The sequence below is a fragment of the Acinonyx jubatus genome, chromosome A1 (assembly GCF_027475565.1).
Source record: "Acinonyx jubatus isolate Ajub_Pintada_27869175 chromosome A1, VMU_Ajub_asm_v1.0, whole genome shotgun sequence".
Taxonomy (NCBI): Eukaryota; Metazoa; Chordata; class Mammalia; order Carnivora; family Felidae; genus Acinonyx; species Acinonyx jubatus.
In genome coordinates, this window is record NC_069380.1 from 43,920,422 (window position 1) to 43,942,972 (window position 22,551).

At 35.6% G+C, this 22,551-nt stretch overlaps 1 protein-coding gene across 3 annotated transcripts in view; it reads right to left on the reverse strand.

The window, feature by feature from the left end:
• Nucleotides 1–12,985: 12,985 nt before the first annotated feature.
• Nucleotides 12,986–22,551, reverse strand: part of KLHL1 (kelch like family member 1) — a 354,119-nt gene continuing 344,553 nt past the window's right edge. Inside the window, exons 10-11 of one of the 3 annotated variants that reach the window (XM_027064980.2) lie at nt 20,312–20,483; nt 12,987–14,131 (exon numbers count right to left, since the gene is read on the reverse strand). In XM_027064980.2, coding sequence (XP_026920781.1) covers nt 14,072–14,131; nt 20,312–20,483 — 232 coding nt within the window. In that variant the 3' untranslated portion in view covers nt 12,987–14,071. Of the gene's footprint in view, nt 14,132–20,311; nt 20,484–22,551 lie in introns of all 3 variants that reach the window. The other 2 variants (XM_053216359.1, XM_027064981.2) reach the window with 2 other exon arrangements.

Here is a 22,551-nt window from a genome sequence, read left to right on the forward strand (position 1 = left end):
AATGTATGAGGTGATTTGATGATCTAGTTATTTTCTTAGTTTATATATATATTTAAAAGGGTTTTGTTTGTTTATTTGTGTTCTGATTCAGAGCTAGTGCTAATATTCACCTGGGTTCCATTAATATGCCTACATTTCTCAGAGAAAATAAATAAACTTTATGAAAAATGTATTTTTACAATTGCTTCTCTTAAAATAGTTGTATAATAAAAAATTTTTTTAGTTTCTCTGTAAACATTTACTGTGCATACTTGTTACTACAGTTCAAGGGAGCTTTTATTTCTTTTGTTTTATTAACATTTATCAAGGATTAACTAAGGATTAGGCATTGGGCTAAATGGTTTAAGTTATTTTCACAATCCTCTCAGTATACTTACAGTGAGGAAATTCGGGAACAAAGAGGTTAGGTAATTTGTCCTACTCACATACATGGAGAAAGAGCCTAGACAGAGCCTGAGTGACCTGAACCCCAGTTGTAACCTCTTAACCACTCAGAATACTTCCAGAATGTTTAAGGAAATGTTTTGTATATTATCGAACTTACTACACATTAAAAAAAAAAAAAACTATCTGAATTAAACTAGTAAAAGGGAAGCTCGTTCACTAATTCCTGCTACTCTTATCCATAATTTATAGTTTCAAAGAAGAAAAGTAGACTGGTAAATGCATACAATGATTCTTTTTCTGACGGCCTTCCACGAGAGAAAGGCAGAAAAGATGAATCCTTTGGGATTCGGTTTGGGATTATTTCTGAGCCTTTGAAGAAAGGACGAGCAGAAATACCTTCCTCCTACCAAGATTGAGCAGTGCTAAGTATGCAAGGAGACAAGCGGGAAGTGGTTAGAGAAAGAGCATCTCACTCCAAGACTACTTAGGATCCCTCCGCATGGCCTTTTGATACAAATAAGAGTGTCTTGGGTAAATTTTTCTTCATCTCCCCAAGCAGTTTGATATTACCTGATCAACGTCCTTTACATCTGATACTTAATCTCTTATAGCACTTTTCCCGGGTATTATTTGCTTTTAAATGCCTTTCTTCTCACTGTTCTGGATAAAGAACCATTTGTTGTTTAAAATTATGCTTCCAACACCGATTTGGATTATTGGCATTATAGAAGGGTTTCAATGAATATTTGACAGATGAATATATTGCACTATTAACATATTACATTTAACTTATCTTCACCCTATAAATTACATAGAATCATATATTCATTTTAACATAGATCTATAATTTCTATATGCTTACATAATTTCAAGCCAATTGAATAACTGAGATTTTTCTAAAAATTCCTGATTGTTTTCATTGGCGCTCTGTTTAAATTAATAGCATAAAATATGAATAATAGCATTAGTCCAAAAAGGTTTTCAGTCCCTAAAATAATGTCTTTTTATGACCATAGATCTGATTAATTTTGATTGTGAATGTAGATCTAGGAATGTGATATATATATACCCTTTTTTTAAGTTTATTTATTTTGAAAGAGAGAGCGCGCGTGCATTCAAGCGAGTGGGGGAGGGGCAGAGAAAGAGGGAGAGAGAGAATCCCAAACAGGCTGCACACTGTCAGCAGGGAGCCCGACACAGGCTCCAACCCATGAATTGTGAGACTGACCTGAGCTGAAATTAAGAGTCGGACACTTCACTGACAAATGAACCACCGAGGTGCCCCAGTGATATATTTATTAAAGAAATATAATTTTATACACTAAACCATTTGATAATCAACAAATGCATAGAATATTAGACTAGCCATCCAAACATAAATATTTTATGATTGATTAATCTGCTTCTCTGTTCCTACTCTTCCAGGGAGTAAGTAGACACTGTTGATTTCCTAGGACTTAGAAAAATTAATGTAGCGTCATTGTATGTTAAAATAAGGCACCTTTTTACCCTGAAAACACCTTTGCTTTCTTTTTACTACATTCTTTGGTATTACTTTGCTAGTTCAATTCAGTAGTCAAGCTTTTAGTCTCCATGGTTACTTTTGCAAATGTAATTTGGTGAGAAGAGGAGAGTAAAAATCAATCAAGGCAGTACCTGGACGTGCAATTTAGCTATTCTCCCTAACGTGTACACTTCATAGCCTGTTTTCTACAGTCCTTTAGGAACTATCTTAATGTTTTAATTGAAATCAAACTAGATTTAATATAATCCTTTTTTTCAGTATTTAAATTAAAAATAAATTTCCCCCAATAAAAATAATAAAAATAAAAAATAATAAAAAATAAAAATAAATTCCCTGTAAGCATCTTCTATACCAGTTAAAATCTAAATATGCCATTTGCATCAGCTAATTATTGTACGTCATTTATATCTGGTAATAGAAGTGAGGGAAAGGAATGGGTTTTGGACTTTGAAGAAACATAGGCATTTAAGTATATATTATTTTTAAAAGTGTTGCAAGATTCTTTACTTCACTACACAGGATTCATTGTCTCACCACTTCGAAGAATGAAGAGGTGGACACAGAATAAAATGAGCAGCAGACAAAAGTTTATTATAAGATTAGAAAGTAAGAATAGTATTGGGGTGCCTGGGTGGCTCAGTCGGTTGAACGTCCTGATCTCTCATTTTGTGAGTTCAAGCCCTGCGTCCGGCTCTGTGCTGACGGCTCAGAGCCTGGAGTCTGCTTCAGATTCTCTGTCTCCTCTCTCTCTGTTTCTCCCCGACTCAGTCTCTCTGTCTCTCTCTCTCTCTCAAAAATAAGAGTAAAGATTTTTTAAAAAATTAGAAAGTAAGAATAGTATGAAAGCTCTCTGCAGAGAGGGGACACCAGCAGCTATAGGCAAGGGGCTGTGTTTTTTAGGGTTTGGGTTGGCCTCTCTACTTTCCCCTTGTTCCTTTTCAAGTTATACCCTTACCAGCTGGTTAACTCTAAATGCCTAGTCATTCTTTTTTGATTGGCTCATTTCCATTGTACAAGGTGGTCTATGGCCATACTACTGTTCCTTGTGGGTCATGTGTTCTATGGTCTACTTATTTTTAGTCAGGTCTTCTGTTTGTGAAATTCCTGAGGGAAACCTGAGGGGAAGTCAGTACTGTCTGTTACATTTTTAGAGGAACTTTATGCCTGAGGGAGTTTGCTAGAGTTCAGACTTTCCCAGAAGAAATGTTTTAAAATATGTGTTTTTCCCCACCCGGGGACCTTCAAGCCCTAGCCTCTCCCTTTCTGCTTACTGAATCCTATCTTTCCCTATCATAAAAGGATTTTGACATTTTTGTGTATGGCCATGAAGGATAAAGGATATGACAATTGTGAAATTCCAAACATTCATATTGTATCAAGTTGCAACTAGCATAGCATTATCTATATAGAATAAGAACACTTTACATTTTACTATAAGTAATCTAGTATCCACAAGTTGGGTTTTGAGCCAGTATGAGCCAATACTTATTTTCTCATAAGTATTATTTAATAAAATGAATTGTCATAGCTGTACTATGTAATTCTGTTTTTAGTTCTGTGATGGATAGAGTATAATCTAAAAACAAAACTGTTATTTTGAATATTGAGGTAATGATGAATTATTAATACATATGAAAGTACTTTACAAACATGAAAAATATTTTTGCTTTTGAGTGAGTGTGCTCTATATGCAAAAAATACTGTTAGTGGTGGTTTTCTTCATGGAATAAAAAACTTTTAAAGGTAATAATGTCAACAAACAATATTTTACTTAAGTTTCTAAATTGAACTTTCGAAGTCTTGGTGCTTTAGTTATAAATCTCTGAAATAGTAACAGTCCCTTTTAAGGGAGCCCTTGATTAATATATGCTTATGTAAATTTAAGCACATTAAATTTTCTTAAATGATCAATCCCATTTTGAACTTATTTAAATTCCCTCCAACATTTTAATCTTCATTCATAAATATAACAACACTTGTCTTTTAAGTTTGTGAAGTAATTATCTTGAGACAGAAAACATTAAAACATTAGCCAACTCTAATAATACATTAAAATTATAAATTCAGTGGTTTAATTTTTAATATTCAAGTGTTGTCCATAATCTTTATCACATTTTCTTTTACCCTGCCACATAAAATTTATTTTTTGACTTTTTTAAAGATGCTTATTTATTTATTTTGAGAAAGAGAGAGAAAGAGAGCAGGCATGCGAGCCAGCACCAGCAGCAAAGGGCAGAAAAAGAGGGAGAGAGAATCTCAGGCAGTCTCTAAGCTGTCAACTCAGGGTCCCATGTCGGGTTCAATCTCATGACCATGAGGTCATGACCTGAGTCAAACTCAAGAGTCAGATATTCAACTGATTGAGCCACCCGGGTGCCCCATTACCCTTCCACATAAAATTTAAAATCTCAAACCAGTATTACTTCCTAAATCTTAATATTACTTACTAGGATCTTAAGGCCGTTGTGAAGAATTTCTAACGCATCAAAATCCATAAATATTGTTAAATTAATTAAAGAAGGAGTCCATTAGACTGAGATGGTTCTAATGCCCTGGTGGCCTACATAAGCAAATCAAAACATAAACCTGTAAATGGCTCTAGGTTATGAAATCAGAGTGCTAAGAACAACCAGTCACAAACAGCCAACAAAGCTTCAAGCTATAGTCAATGGAGTAATTTATTTTGTTTCTGTACCTTCTTTATGTAAGTCTTTCCCCTGGCTCCCTTAGGTGGAATGCTTTTAAACCACTTCTGGTGTGGTGCCGCCACAGTGAAATCTATTTTTGTTCAATTAACTCTTAAAATATTTACTATGTCTCAGTTTATCTTTTAACACTACAAATCTTTTAATTGTATCTCTCAGTTTAATGCAAAAGGCATTGCTGCTGTGGGTTTTTCTCCGTCCTCTATATAAGAAGTCTAAGTCTCTTTGAAAATACAAGTTCCTCAGTAGGCAGGGAAATAGGTTTGCTCTTCTAAGTAAACTGGGGATTAGTTCCCAAACTAAAATTACCATCTCAAAAGAATCCAGGATTGGTAAGAATAACTGTGATTGATTATTACCCCAGAAATTTGGCTACATGAAACCAGAGACTACTGTCCTCTCCAGTCTCAGTAATACTGAAACAGATTATAAAATAATGGGGATAGTATAAATATATGACCTACTTTCTCTTGCATCTTCCTTTGTAAAAAATTGCAGCTTTTTGTAATTGGAACAGTCTGCTTATCATATACCCCGTTCACCTAGCTAACTATTATTTCTCTGCTGGGTTTTGGGAGTAATCCAATAAGTAGCACCTTCCCCATCTAGTTTCTATGCCAATTAAAAAAAATTAGACAAAGAGAAAGCAGATGAGAACCAAAGCATTACTTTTCTTCCTGATAAAGTTTATACTGGAGTACATGGATTGAATATGAGAACTGAGCAAGATTGCAAACTCCCTACTTGATAACTTCATTGACAAAACCAGAGGGGAAATAGAATTTGCAGAGAAATACTTACATTAGTGTTTCTCCGAGTTTAACAAGTCACACTAGATATTTTGTTAAAAAGCAGGATCTCATTTAGCAGCTGTGGCTGGATCCCAGATTTAGCATTTCTAACAAACTCCTAGGAAATAGTAAAGTTGCTTGTTCAGGGACTATACTTTGATTACTAAGGTCCTAGACTAAGCATCCAAAAACTTTTTCTGTAAAGGTACAGAAAGTATTCTAGGCTTTGTAATTATATGGTCTCCATCACAACTAACTCTGCTGGTGTAGCTAGACAGTAACCACAGTAAATAGTGGAGGAGGCATGGCTGTGTTTCAGTAACACTGTATTTAGGGGTGCCTGGGTGGCTCAGTCGGTTAAGCATCCAAATTCGGCTCAGATCATGATCTCCTGTCAGGGTTCAAGTCCTGACAGGGGCTCTGTGCTGACAGCTCAGAGTCTGGAGCCTACTTCAGACTCTGTGTCTCCCTCTCTCTTTGCCCCTCCCCTGCTCACGCTCTGTCTCTTGAAAACAAATCAGTGTTAAAAAATCAATAACAGTGTATTTATAGACACTGGAATTTGTGTTTTACACAATTTTCATGTGTGGTAGAATAGTAGTCTTCTGATTTTTTTTTCCCCCAATCATTTAAAGACGTGAAAACTGAGGCGCCAAGGGGGCTCAGTCGGTTGAGTGTCTGACTTTGGCTCAGGTCATGATCTCACAGTTCGTGAGTTCAAGCTGCACATCGGGCTCTGTGCTGACAGTTTAGAGCCTGGAGCCTGCTTCAGATTCTGTGTCTCCCTCTCTCTCTGGTCTTCCTCTGCTCACACTCTGTCTCTCTGTCTCTGTCTCTCAAAAATAAACATTAAAACACATAAAGACATGAAAACCATTTTTAGTCGATAAGCCATAAGAAAACAAACAGTATGCTGCACTTGGTCTGTGCCCTCTGGCTTGCAGACCCCTGTCAGAGATCATTACTTCACCCTGCCCTCACAGAGAAAAAGAACAAATCTGAAGTTAGACAAAAAACAACTGGAGGAAAATTATATTAATGTCAATTGTAAGGACAAATACAAATGTAAACAAAGAGGTTTAATTCTCTCTTTAAAATAAGGGAAGAGATTTTTCCTCCCCTCCTCTTTCTCAAAAAATTTACTTTAGAAAACTTGTAATTCTGAGTACTTTCTCCTCTCTTTGAATTTATACATAAAAACTTTCAAAATCTAGATGGGCCCTTTGCAACTTTATGACATAGGAATGAATGTCTTTCTCAAGGGCCTGGTGTAGCCAGCACACAGAGGTGTGGGAGTACCTGGGTCCAGGGTCCCAAACAAGCCAGGTTCAGCCAGCCACTCGCTGCTGACAAAATCCAAGGCAGAGAAATTAGCGGTATTGAAACAAGAAAGGAAATTTATTTCAGCGAGGCCGACATCAGGAAGACTAGCGTCTCAAAGACTGTCTCCAAAATTCTGAAAATACTTCCAGGTTTATATAAGGAAAATGTGAGGCAGAAGTGGGTGGAAACGTGCAGGTAAACAATGCAAGTCAAGTTGATCTTTGGGAGTCAATCAGAGGTGGGATGTTGCTGGTTCAGGGCAAGCTTGCTTGAGGGGATTGTATGGGTTGGCATCAGGGGATGCTTTGCCCTCAGAGTCTTCCATGAGTCAAGAGACCAGCTGGAAAGAAGAACCCAGCTAGAATGAGGTCAAAATGGAGGTAGCTGAAGTCCTCTTTCCCTGAGGGGACCATCTCTTTGATATGTAATTATCATGGAAGACAACAGTCCTATCTCCTAGTTCCTGAAGGAAGGTAGGGGCCTAACTTCAGTGGGATGCTTGGTCCAGGTTGCAAAATTACCTGCTGTCATAAAGTTTGAGAAGTGTTCCTCCCTACCCCCCAGATAAAGCTAATTAACACAGATGCTTATCCCAATTACCCAGTAAAATTAGGTGAACTATGTGTGACAAATGGTTCTATCTAGTCTTCTTTTTTTTTAATGTTATATTTATTTTTGAGACAGAGAGAGAGAGCATGAGCAGGGGAGGGGCAGAGAGAGAGGGAAACACAGAATTAGAAGCAGGCTCCAGGCTCTGAGCTGTCAGCACAGAGCCTGATGCATGTCTCGAACTCATCAACCTCGAGATCATGACCTGAGCTGGTCTGATGCTCAACTGACTGAGCCACCCACAGGTCCCTATCTAGTCTTCTTATTTGAGAAATACTGTTTGTCTTTTTGCTTTTCTAATTTATTTTTATTTTTTTAATCTTTATTTATTTTTGAGAGACAGAGCATGAGTGGGGGAGGGGCAGAGAGAGAGGGAGACACAGAATCCAAAGCAGATTCAAGGCTCTGAGCTGTTAGCACAGAGTCCAATGTGGGGCTCAAATTCATGAACTGGGAGATCATGACCTGAGCCAAAGTCAGATTGTCAACCAACGGAGCCACCCAGGTACCCCCCAAAATACTGTTTATCTTGAAAATATGTGGTAACTGAGGCAAGGGAAACCAAAGCAAAAATAAACTATTGAGATTTCATCAAAATAAAAAGCTCTGCCCAACAAAAGAAACAAGAAAATTGAAAGGCAACCTACAGAATGGCAGAAGATACTTGCAAATGACATATCTGATAAAGGGTTAGCATCCAAAATATAGAAAAAAAATTATAAAACTCAACACCCAAAAAACAAATAATCCACTTAAAAATGAGCAAAAGACATGAACAGACATTTCTTCAAAGAAGACATGCAGAGGAGATGAGAAGACAGACACATGAAGAGATGTTCATCATCACTTACCATCATGGAAATGCAAATCAAAACTACAATGAGCTATTGACTCACACCTGTCAGAATGGCTAAAATCAACAAGAGAAGAAACAACAGGTGTTGGTGAGGATGTGGAGACAAAAGAACACTCATGTACTACTGGTGGGAATGCAAACTGGTCCAGCCACTGTGGAAACTAATCTGGAAGTTCCTCAAAAAGTTAAAAATAGAATTAGCCTATGGTCCAGCAACTGCACTACCGGGTCTTTACCCAAAGAATACAAAACACTAATTCAAAGGGATACATGCACCACTATGTTTATATCAGCATTGACAATAGCCAAATTATAGAAGCATCCACTGATTGGTGAATGGATAGAGAAGAGGGGGTATCTGTTTACACAATGAAATTCAGCCACAAAAGGAATGAAATCTTGCCATTTGCAATGACATGGATGGAGCTTGAGAGTATACTAAGCAAAATAAGTCAGAAAAAGACAAATGCCATATGATTTTACTCATATGTGGAATTTTAGAAACAAAACAAATGAGCCACGGGGACAATAAAAAGAGAGAGAGAGAGAGGGAGGCAAACTAAGAAACAGACTGTTAACTATAAGAACAAACTGATAGTTACCAGAGGGGAGGTGGATGAGGGCATGGCTTAAATAGTGCTGGGGATTAAGGAGTGCACTTGTGATGAGCACCACATGATGTATGGAAGAGTTGAATCACTGTATTATTGTACACCTGGTACTAATATAACACTGTACGTTAATGAATTTAAAAAAAGAATTTACTCTAGAGGGATAAAAACAATATACAACATTTATATGTCACAAAGTATTAATTTTCCATATGAGACAACCATAGTCCTTAAGATGATACAATTCTAGGCCTTTTCAAATTATCTAGTAGTGTAATAGTGGAATATTTATAGGAAGAAGTCCTGTTAAACCTATGTAGGAAACAATAAAGTTGCCTTACAGAGGAAGAAAAATAATTTTTCCTTTATCCTTCTAGGCTCTTGGCTGAGAGTCCCCTGTAAAAAGAGAGATTAACAGGAGAAAAACAAACAGAAGTTTAATAATCAATACACCTCCTGTACATGGGAGATACCTAGGAAAAGTGACTCACCAAAATGACCCAACGTACCACCTTAAATACCATCACCAGGAAAAGATAAAAGGAGATGTTGGAGGTGGGAGCCAGTTATGGGAGGCTATCAAGTAAAGCATAGCAAACAAGGGTAAGGTTTTTAGGCAGATTTAGGTTGTTGCCTTCTTCGTTATGAGTTTGGGGATACCTGGGTGGCTCACTTGGTTAAATGTTCAGCTCTTGAGCAAGGATGGGGCTCTTGACTTTGGCTCAGGTCATGATCTCATGGTACCTGAGTTCAAGCTCTGCATCTGGCTCTGCACTGGTAGTGTGGAGCCTGCTTGGGATTCTCTATATCCTTCCTCTCTGCCACTGCCCCGCTTGCATACTCTGTCTCTCTCTCTTTCTCAAAATAAATAAATAAACTTTAATAAAAAGGTTTCTAGGGGCACCTGGGTGGCTCACTTAAGCGTCAGACCCTTGATTTGGCTCAGGTCATGACCTCATGCTCGTGGGATTGGGGCCCACATCAAGCCCTGCTTGGGATTCTCTCTGTCCTCTGTCTTTCTCTCTCTTGAAATAAATAAATAAAAACTAAAAAAAAAAAATTGACATCTTCAGTCATCCTCCTCTTTTAGTTATAGAAATGGAAACATTCTTACAAGTGGAAATTTCCCCTATACATGTAAATGTCCCTTACTGGAAACTTATTTTATACTCAATTTTCAGAGCTTTTCCTCTTTCTGTTGTTTCTTTAAAACTAACCAGCTCAAGGGGTACCTGGGTGGCTCAGTCTGTTAAGCATCCTACTTTGGCTCAGGCCATGATCTCACTGTGAGTTCCAGCCCCGCATCAGGCTCTGTGCCAACAGCTCAGAGCCTGGAGCCTGCTTTGGATTCTGTGTCTCCCTCCCTCTCTCTGCACCTCCCCCGCTCATTCTCTCTCTCTCTCTCTCTCTCTCTCTCTCAAAAATAAAATAAAAACATAAAAAAATAAAAAAAATAACCAGCTCAAGCTAATCCTTATGCCAAAGAGGCAAATTCTCCTCCCCTTCATGCCTAAAATATTAATTTTGATTCTCATTCCTCCTATTATTATATAGTAATTTTCCTCTCTTTTGAAATATTAAAAACACTATGACCAGGTTTAACAAATGACATAGACATGTTTATTATTATTATTTTTTGAAGTTTACGTATTTCTTTATTTTGAGGAAGAGAGAGGGAGATAGTGCCTAGTAGGGGCAGAGAGAGAAGGAGAGAGAGAGAATCCTAAGCAGGCTCCATGTTATCAGCACAAAGCTAGATGTGGGGCTCGATCCCAGGAACTGTAACATCATGACCTGAGCTGAGATACAAAGTCTGACGCTTAACCAACTGAGCCACCCAGTTGCCCTGACATGGACATGTTTAAAAGAAGAATTTCCCAAAGCCACAAAACCTTAAATTTGTTATAGAAACATTTTAATCTAAAAATATAAGACCATAGATATTTCAATATTACATTTTAGCCTATGTGTAAATGTTAATGTTTTTAGGGTTATTATTTATCACAGGTTTTAGCTGACTGGTTGCAAATTTTAATTTCATACATAGACTTGCTGTTTTATTCAAACCATATTATTATGTAGTTAATAATTTAAATTCTTTATACTCTTTGACTAGCCAATATTTTTCAGGAGATTGCACTAATGCTTCTATTCTTATTCAGTCTCCTGTTCCAGTATTTAGGAGAAACTTACAAATGTCATCTCTTTGATTTTATTTTAACTGTAAGATTGCATTTTATTGGCTTTTAATGTGCAACATAAAAAAATTCAGTACCGCCATGTTTGGAGATTTGGATGTGATTGCATACTTTATAAAGAATTTTGAACCATATTATGTATTCATATTCTCATTAACAGTCATCATTAAAATTGAAAATACTTGCAGAATATTCTAATACTTCATTGTGCTATTTATAAAAATGTTACACTTCAGGGATACCAATGTAATAAAAACATGGAATGGTATCTTGGAAAAACTAGCCTCATAGATGTTATTTTCTATACTTTTTTATTTAAATATGCTTTATTAGTTAATTTTTTAAAAATGTTTTTAATGTTTATTTTTGAGAGAGACAGAGTATGAGTGGGGCAGGGGCAGAGAGTGAGGGAGACACAGAATCCGAGGCAAGCTCCAGGCTCTGAGCTGTCAGCACAGAGCCCAACACAGGGCTTGAACTCACCAACTGTGAGATCATGACCTGAGCCGAAGTTGGACTCTCAACCAACTGAGCCACCAAGATGCCCCAAATGCTTTATTAATTCAAAGAGCCAAATAGTGAATCCTATTAGCAAAAATTTTACCTCAAGTGGCAATCGTTAGCAGAACTGATTTATCAATTGACGGAGTCAAGTTTCGAATCCTGGACTGGAGTCTTGGCAGAGTAGATAATAAGTGCTGGGACTTATTTAGTATGTGACCTTGGAGGACAATTTCCTTTTCAGCAAATTGGCACAATTAAATCCATTCTCCCTATTTCATATAGGCTTATCAGTTCATCATCCAAAGTGCTGTTCAATGTCATCATTTGATCAATTACTGTATACACTTACTCTGCAATATAAGCAGTAGCATAGGCTAATGTGATCTATATATAGAAAGTAGATGGTTGATGTAGCAAGTTTGCTTCAGGAAAATTCCTTATCAGGAAAAAATATAGTAAAGATCTTGATTCATCAAATTTTAAATATGACCACCACAAAACTTTAGTGGTTAAAAAATAGACATACCTACTTTATCTTCTCCTCTATTCTTTAATTTCAAAACTAAGTTGTCTATTCTAGCTGGCTAATATTCTCTGTATGTTCTATGTCTTGGAGAAAATATGTGGGAAGAAGAAACTAAATGTACTTAATGCTACTAAACTATACACTTAGAAATGGTGAAGATGATAAATTTCATGCTATGCATTTTTTTACCTGCAATTTTTAAAAATCATTGATACTTCCTCCTGTCTTATACTTCTAGTGGCATAATTTTTCTGAGGTAAAATGTGACCAATAAATTTGATCATATGTATATGTTGGGAAAATTTAGATTTCCTAATATTTCCTTTATACAAACTATCAATATTTTCCTTGGTTATTAGATTTCAAACATTTTTCTCCATCCGGCAATAAAAATCAATCCCATGGCTTACTCTGACTCAAAGAGGATTTTTCTTTTCACCTTTTCTAGATCCTGCACAATTATCAGCACTCATTATGTGATGTGTGTTTTGTAGGCATTATTTCTAACTACCTCAACTGAGTGACTACAAAAGAAGGCAATAATTAAAGACTGTATTTGATGCCAGTGTAATGTTTAGGAGGAAATAAACATTTTGAGAGAGATACATACTCCTTGATTATTTTGAAAACTCAAGCAATAAAAATGCCCTATCTCTACAGTATACCTTATCAATTTTTTTATTTTTATTTTTTGAAATTTATTCATTTTTGAGGGGGGGAGGGGCAGAAAGAGAGACACACACAGAATCCAAAGCAGGCTCCAGGTTCCAAGCTGTCAGCAGAGAGCCCAACGCGGGGTTGGAACTCATGAACTGTGATGTGACATCATGACCTGAGCCAGAGTCAGATGCTTAACTAACTGAGCCGCCCAGGTGCCCCAGCCTTATCAGTTTTTCACTCAGATTTGAATTAAAATTTATTGAAGAAAGATACAGTGATAAAAGCAAATTTTCTATCATTTATTAATTATATTTAAAATTTACATGAATCTATTAAGGACAATGTGTAATGTTTCCACTTTATGCTTTAAACAATTACAAACATTTGGCATAAAATAATGTGCATATCAATGTAACAAGTTTGAAAAATGGGGAATGAGAATCTGGAGTCTGCCCTCCTTCTAACAATGATCATTAATACTCCAAATGAATGGATCATAGATTTCTCCCTCAAAATTCTAAGTTGTTTTTGTTTTTTTTATGAACAAATTTCTAAAGGACTTGAACATGCAGTGATATATATAACATTCAGAGTAACTAGCTTCCATGCTTACACTGAACTCAACATAAGGCAAAAGCCCATAATTGTACTGATTCTTTGGCTCAGTGTGTTCAAAAAGCAAAGCAATGTGGTAAGCCTAATGAAAACAATCCTTTGTGTTTGCCAGCTTCAGACTGCTAATACGGCTGCAACAAATTTCAACCATCCACTCTGATGATATAGCAGTTTTGATTAGCAGAACAGTTTGTTTTCTGAATGCAAGAGACAGGCATGAATCTGTTTCTCTAATTGTTCTCATAGTTGAGAAAATGAGGAAGAAGCGTGTTTGTTTTAATAAAATATCATTCTGCCTCCTGGAATGACCACAACTGATTAGGAAAATAGTAAACCAATCAGGTTCTGTCAGACGAAATATCATGTCTTTGACCTCTTTGATATTGCCACCAACTAATAAAACAATTGAATGAGTTGTAGTCATGAAATTATCCATGTCACAAATATTGGTCTCTCCTCTTAATTGCTCAAGAAAAACAAGCCTTTGGTAACTTTAGTTATTGTATTCTACAATACAAAACAAATTACCAATAACCATTCCTGAACTAACTAATATACGGCCAGACATTGTTTCACAGCAGTTTGATGGGTTTTTTTTATTCTTATAATTCTTTTTGATAGTCTACCTCTTTTGACATCAGTAGGTAAATCTACAGAAATCCTTGTTCTTGAAGAATTTTCATCTCAGGAAATTCTCATTCTTGCTCTCTGTTATAAAAATAACCACTCCAGCAAATAAAATCTCTCCAAATAAAAATAAGTCAAGGTTGCTTGATGACTACCACACAGGCACCTGCTCTCCCGATATTCAAAGAAGCCATCTGTTGAAAAAGATGAAACACAACTTAAGACAATTTTTACTGTCATAGAATAGTATACAAATTGTAATATATTTAAAACACTCATATGTGTTAAAATCATAAATACATGTGTGCTTCTATTTTCCCAATTTAGCCACAAGTAGTACAATAAATGGAAACAATGAAAATGGCATTTACAAAAGAGCAAAAATTTGCATATTGAAGTTGTTAAAACCTGCAGTCATTTATGGGATTTTTAATACAAGTAATAAGATATTTAATGATTTTTAGTGACATAAAGATACTATAGAAAAGTTTCCAACGAAGATTTATTTCTGGGCTTGCATGGACACATTTCTGACAATACTTCATAGTGGTATCTTGGAATATATTTCAGATCAAATAGCTATTACACTTATTGAAATAATTTTGAAGTTATTTCCCCAGATAGTCTACTGAATTAAATGTGTTATTCATTCATTCTAAACAGAGACAAACGATGAAGTAACTTCAATATTTCGTCATAAATAAGCCATAATTACAATTTCTATAGTGCTTATTAAAAAAATTCTACCTTATGATAGTCATCAAAATGAGAATTGAGATGTTTTTAATAATCCTGACTATGAAACTGGCTAGAAATATATTAAAAACAATAATTTTTTACACTTTGTAATGAAAATTTATTCCATAGAGGTAAGTCAAGAGTTGAATAATTTGAGCATTTCGATATGAAAGATTTTCATTACAGTTTTCTAAGAATAATTTATGCACATAAAAATATCAGAGTAGGCTAGAAATTACAGGATATTATCCCAAGCTGAGAAGAAAGTGAATAAAATGTAAGAAATAAAACAGCTAAGAGAAAAATAATCTCAGATCACATATATTATCTTATTGATTGAGAAAGGATATGGTTTCACTCTCTAATATGAAAATCACCACCCATATCTACAGTTCTGTTAAATGTACTTACTGTTACCTGCCATCCCTTTGCAGAGTTAACACACATACACACGTGCGCATGCACACACACACACACACACACACAAGCACACAGAGCAACTTCCTATGTGATAATTTTTTATTCCTTTCATTCGTATTAAGAATAATTTTTATAGATCACCACATCATCTTTATAATCCTATCATGTATTGTTATTTTTGTGATAGGTATGTGAATGGAATGTCAGGGAACAATATATAAAGCAACGTATACAAACTGAAATGTTTCTCACTCCAAAATGCACATACTCCTTCCATTGTCCCTCTTTTTAAAGTATTGTTTCATATCAAAGTCATCTAACGAACTTTTACAAAGTATATTTGCTCATGCCCTACCACTCAATAGGAATGGGATGAATATTGGGTACTTGTATTTTTGAAAACTTTCCCAAATACCCTCCAATGTTCATTCAATACTGAGAAATGCTGTGCATAGTTTCTAGAAAAAGTATAACATGAATAGCTTCACTTTATATCTACATCTACATCTCCCTACATGCATGAGTGTGTTTATAAAAATAAATCTCTGTACTTCTTTGCAAAAATGTGTTGTTCCTCCTGTGATTCCTGTGCCAGTTAATGACACCACTCTCAAGTTACTCAAGATAGACACCTAGGGTACATCCATAACCTTTAGTTTTACCTCATCAACCCTACACCTGAATAATCATCAAGTCCTATAAGTATCTCTCCATCCAACCTAATTATACCTATTCCTGTCAGTTCACATTACAATTTTACCTTGAGTGTGAAGCATTGCAGTATGCCACCCCAGGATATGCCACTTTGGCATATTGATTATTTTGAATTAAAGGTACTTCAGAGATGATTGGTACAGAAAGGACTTGCTGACCCCCCTTGGTCCCATTGAAAGCGGGAGATAAATCTCCCATGTGATAGGTAACCTCCCTGTACCAGGACACTAGAAGGCATCCTTATCACCAGAGATAGGGAATTTAGAGCCAAGAATGCTGTATAAGTAAACTTTGTTACTTCACCAATTTACTACCACAAGCTCAAATCCCTTGTCAGTTCATCACAAATTTATCATTTTGTTGAAAAAGAATAAAGCTTCCTGCTTTGGCCACTTCTTTGACTCTCATATTTTACGGGGTTCCCATACATACAAAATTAATTTTTTATCCCATTCATCCATCTTATATTAATTTAATTATGAGACCAACCAAATAACCTAGAAGGAGTAAATAAAGGTTTCCACCCCTACAGTGGATTGGTAAAATAACCTCCTAACTGATTTCTCTGACTCTAATCTTGCTTTCTCCTGTTTTTCACATCCTATCAAGTGCAATTATTTTAAAACAGAATTCTGATTATTTACTTCCCTGCTTAAAATTCATTAACTCCCATTCAGCCTTATATTAAAGTCAAGATTCTAAAAACATGGCTTCTGGCCCTGCCTCATATAGACCCTGTTTATGTCTCCAAACTCCTTGCTCACCACTTTATTTTTGGCCAGTACAACATGTTACATGTTCTTCCTGCAATTCTTTTCAAATTCTGTTTCTCAAACCAAACCATTCCCCATATTTTTATCTGATTAACTATTAGCCACCTGTCAGGCCTCATTCTACATGCCATTTCCTGAAGGAAGATTTCTCTACCCAATACACTTAAATTCTATCATATAGCTAAGTATTTCCCTTACCACAGAATTTACCATGCTATTTTGAGCACTAATATATTCTCCATAAATAAATTTAAATACTTAAGAGATCTTTTGTCTTTTTCCCTTTGCTCTAACTTTGTATTATATATATATATATATATATATATATATATATATATATATAAATTAATTAATTTTTATTTATTTTTTAAACCTGCTATGTTCTCCCTCCAGGGTTGCACCTTCAACCCTAGAATGACAACCTAGAAAAGTTGGCCACAGAACCAATTATAAAAAAGAAACCGAAAATGTAGATATTTCACCAGGTTCCCCTGGAACTTATTCTCTACAGTAGTCCCCTCTTGAACGGGGAATATCTTCCAAGACCTCTAGAGGATGCTTGAAACCATGGATAGTACCAAACACATTCTATACTGTTTTTCTCCTGTACATACAGACCTATGATAAGGTTTAATTAACAAATTAAGTACCATAAGAGATGAACAATAATAGCTAATAATAAAATAGAACAATAATAATAATATACTATAATAAAAGTTACGTGAATGTGTTCTCTCTCTCAAAATATCTTGTGCTGTACTCACCCTTCCTCTTGTGATGATGTGAGATGATAAAATGCTTATGTAATGAGATGAAATGAGGTGAATGATGTCGGCATTGTTACATAACATTAGGCTACAACTAACCTTCTGACAATACATCAGGAGGAGGATCACCTGCTCCCAAACTACAGTAGCCCATTGTTAACTGAAGCCAGGAAAAGCAGAAGTGCAGATAAGGGGATACTGCCATATATCTATTGTGTGTAAACAAACTAAACTCATACACAACAGAACTGAGTTGCAACAGTAATAGTCAACTAATTTATTTAAGAAATATTCACATTGTCTCTTACTCCGTGCCAGCAATTTTGCTAGTCTTCGGGGAGATGATAGTAAATCACACACTATCTTTATAGGTACGGGTGGATAAAACATAACAGCACCTTGACAATGTGCCAAGACAACACATGAAAGGGTGATTTTACCCATACCAGGGGAAATGGAAGAAAGTTCTTTTTTTATGTCTTGAAGCACACATATTGTTTTTTTCAAATAAAACAGAAGAAATAAACCCAGTGTTAAATGACAAAGTCAAATTTATTGAAACACACACACACACACACACACACACACACACACACGTACACATGTATACATGTATGCATGCATTCTCGGTAAAACTATCTAAGACATGAATCTGGAAACTGATCCCTAATCTATTAACATTATTTATAATTAGCTAGCTTAGGAAGTGTTCCAAATATACATTCTTCGATATTTTAATATAGTTTGTTTATTTACTCTAATGCTCAGCCATTTGGGGATGCCAATGATAAATAGGATAACATATTGGTTTTTTCCATTTATGGGGTAAATGGAGGGAAAGTAACAGGCATTGTCCAGCACATATGGGATTTTTTTGCCAGGGACCTAGAATCATGAAAATTTTCAAAGTGATTTTGTGCGTGTCTGCTATCTTAAAAATATAAATAATGAAAATATATAGACATAAAATCTTAGAGTAATTTAAGTGCTTTACAATTAATGTTTATTGTATTTAAAGTTGTTATAAAACATTTTTGTAAAGCTGTTATAAACCATTTTAAATACCACCTTCCTGTTTGTAAGTTGTTATATGATCCAAAACACAGCACAGAAATATACAGATGAGGGAAAATAGTCTTCAGGAGAATTTTACCTATTATTACTACACAGATTATTTTGATTTTAATTTCAGAAGAATGATAAGCAAAATGGCTCATTATTATGAACACGAAATGAAGATTGCATTCTATCATTGATATGCCTGTAAACTTCCTTTATTTGATGTTCATTTGTGAAAGTGGCACATTTTAAATATGTATCATTGAACTGGTACATTTCCTTGGCAAATCAACAATCATTAATACATGCAGTGTCTCCTTTGTAAACACTAGGGAATCAGAAGGAGGATAGGTTAAAATATATCCTCTAAAAACTTAGTGCAATAATTACAAACTGCTTTTATATTTGCTGCTCTTTGGATAGGAAATGATTCTTTTCTTAGAATTAAAGTGAAACACAGAAAATCACACGACCCAGTTTTCCAAAAACTTTCCCTTCTTTCCTTCATTCTGCCTTCTTTTTTCCTTCTTGGCCAAATTCATTTATCTCCTGTGAAATCAAAGGATTTTCTCTTAGGGAAGGGTATGATCCATAAGGCAGTCTGGACATTCGGAATTTAGTTTTGTACTTCAGATTCAGCCTATTTCAATATTGTGATTGAACATATCGAAACTGGCACAATCAAGGAAGTTATATATCTTTAAAAGTAAGTATCTTTAAAAGAAATTTACTTCAATCAGTGTTCAAGTTCTTCAGATAAACTTTGTTCAATTTCTGCAATCCCTCCCCCCTCAAAAAAATGGAACCCTCCATCCACTGAGGAATATTAGGAGATGAGGTTCTTATTCTGCTTCAACTCAATAAGACCTTTGAATCTCATTGCATCCATTGATGGAAATGGTTTGTTTATTGGAATGGTATCTTGCTTCTAAGTTTCTGATAAAGGGGAGGAATAATAGAAACGCTGAGAAATTTGGAGTAGAAAGTAATAAAATACAGGGACACAAGTCTTAGAATATATCCATTCCCTCCGTTAAAAGTGAGGTCATAGTAGTAATACTGAATAAGGGGTTTTCCATTATAATTTGGTTGCACTGCCCTTATTTTCCCCCAGCACCCACACATGCAACACAAATCCTCAGCTATGTGACCAGACAGGGAGCTGCCTTATTCTAGCATTATCCTGAGTCTCTAACTACAGTGTACTGTATATCAAGGGATAGCACCTCACTTAAGATCAGCTATTTCACTGAATCTTCCTGACCAAAGTGATTGTCTGGGAGTGAGCACTTTCTACATGACAGATCATTTAGAGCCCTTTGCTGTTTGTTTCTTTGTTTTGTTGTTGTTTTGTATTGTTTTTTTAATTAAAAAGCAGGTGTTTTGTTTTTGTTTTTGTTTTCTGTTTTTGGTTGTGAGGATTGCTACTTGGAGTTTCTAGCATCTCCACTCCATGGTAAATGTTCTCTGCAGTCGGTAACAGTGGGCCTAATAAAGGGAGTAAAGCAAAAATGGGAGGCAGGAAGTTGATTTCTGTAGCTTTCCATCTTCTTATTCCAGCTACCTCTAAAACCAAATATGCTAAAGTTAGGATTTTGTGAACCAATATATTCCACTTTGATTTTTTTTTGTTTCAGCTAATTAAAATTCAGTTACTGTTCCTTGTTATTACTTATAATAAAGTGGAAATCCCATTGAAGCATGAATATCACATTTTAATATGAATTTTATTAATTACAAAATACATAAGAGAAAAGTACACAAAAACATGTGATTTAGTGAACTTTTTACAAAATGAACATGAAAATGGGCTAAATCAATCACTTGGGGTTCAAGGAAATTTAGAACGAAGTAAATGAAGTAAATTCTTGTATTTGAAATATTATGCTGGCAACACTCTTACCTGTGTCCACTCATTTGTTTGTGGATCATAGGATTCCATAGTGTTGAGGTATGTCTGCCCATCATAGCCACCAACGGCATATAACCTGTCACCAAGGAGACAGACTCCAACAGCATCTCTGGGCATACTCAAAGGAGCCACCATGGTCCATGTGTCTGTTTTGGGATCATATCTAAAATGTAAGGAAAATAGGACATAGGCATATCCTAACCACATTCAACTTTGAGTATGTGGAAAATACTCTTTCAAAAGCACACCATGAAAATCAAAACTGTGTTTTTTCTAAAAACTCAATCATTTGAGCAGATGTTCAAGAGTTAATATCCACAATGTCTGGCTTTCTAAACTTTAATTTGTTTAAAAAATATACATAGACTCTTAGTTGGATGCACAGTCACTTAGCAGAAAAATTTGCATCATGATTTCTCTCCAAGGGAGTCGGATATGTAAGCCACTATTTTCCACTGTAGAATGAGGTTCTGTCAAACAAACATAAGCAAAATGCTATGGTAATGATACAGAAATAATGGTTAAAAATCTGGGAGAATTATGGAATTCCCCCACAGTTGAAGTCTCCTTTAAATCAGGTCTGAAAGTGTAACCTAACTTTTCTAGAAAGAAAAGGAGAAGTTTATGCAAAAAAAAAAATCTGAAGTGCTAATGAAAATGTATGGCCAGCTTTGAGGAAAGCAGGGTTGCAGAGTGGCTAAGTTCAGGGAGGTAACAAGGAGCAGAGTGCCTGAAAGGGTAGTTTTTGATCAGCTTATGCATTGTGTGATGGGTAGGAAAGCATTCTGTGTTCCAGTAATAAAACTTGGGGAAAATAATTACAACATGAACAGAACTGTGCTTTAGTGGCTTTATTTGGGATTCACTGTAAGGGAGAGATTGGTAAATCAAGACACTGAAGCAGGGGGCCCTAGTTATCATTACTGAATTTAAACCAAAAATAATTTAATTTCCAGAAATTCTGATTTCCATACATTATATATGAATATTTCGTATTTTGAGTGGCAGAAGCCTGAAGAATACTTTGGTGAATGGACTTTACTTCAGCTAAGAAGGATTAAACCACTTCTTTGCCTTTAACCTGCACCTGCAAGGTCAGATACGGAAATGAAAAAGCTAGTACAAGCCAAGCAGAGTAAATATAAAAGAAGACAGGGTCAAAGTTTTTTGTTTTTTTGTTTTTCTTAACAGACACAGCAAACATATTTTTAGTTTGTTCTTCTACTCAAATCTTGTGTTTCACCAATTGAAACTTTCAACCCACAGACTCCTAAAACAAAGAAACAAACACAAACAAGCAAAGCAAAACAAAACAAAACAAAACAAAAACCTACTATAGTTTATTGAAAACAAAGAAGGTTGTTACAAAAGAAAAGGCTGAGAATACCCCAAAGATCTGAAATTTATATTTCTCTGTATTCATGTTATCCAAGATGCTACATGCATTTACATGCCATGGTTGGAAAGGTTGTGACAGCCAAGATAATTTACGTGAAATGAGAGACTGGTTGAATGCCTCCTAAACCAGGACCACCATGAACCATATGCTATCTAGCAAATAAAAATGTAATTTTACATGCTGTAGTCAATAAACTCAAAACATCACAAACACAGGCACCGATAGACACACATAAACACTTAATCTATGCCATCAAAATCTTATGAACATTTTGAAATATAAAAGATTTTTTTTAAATAAGGACAAAATTGGAACAGCTGGGTGGCTCAGTCGGTTAAGCATCTGACTTCCACTCAGGTCATAATCTCATGGTTCTTTAGTTCAAGCCCTCCTTCCCCCCCCCCCCCCCCCCGTCGGGCTCTGTGCTGACAACTCAGAGTCTGGAGCCTGCTCCAGATTCTGTGTCACCCTCTCTCGCTGCTCCTCCCCCGTTCATGCTCTGTCTCTCTCTCTCTCTCTCTCAAAAATAAATAAACATTAAAAAATTAAAAAGAAAATAAAAATAAGGACAAAAAAGAAGAGGAGGAGGAAGAAGAGCAGGAGAAGGAGGAGGTAAAGGAAGAGAAGACATCTCAAGGAATGAAAATAGTAGAATCCAGAAAGTGGAACATTTTATAGGTTAGTTGACTGAATTTTCCAAAAACTCAGTAGCAAAACAAACAAAAGCCCCAGTTATAATAAATAATTAGGAAGAAGTAGCTATTCTAAATAAATTTGACTTCAACATGAGAAAAAACGAGTGTACCTTATTTGGATCCCCATTCAAATAGAC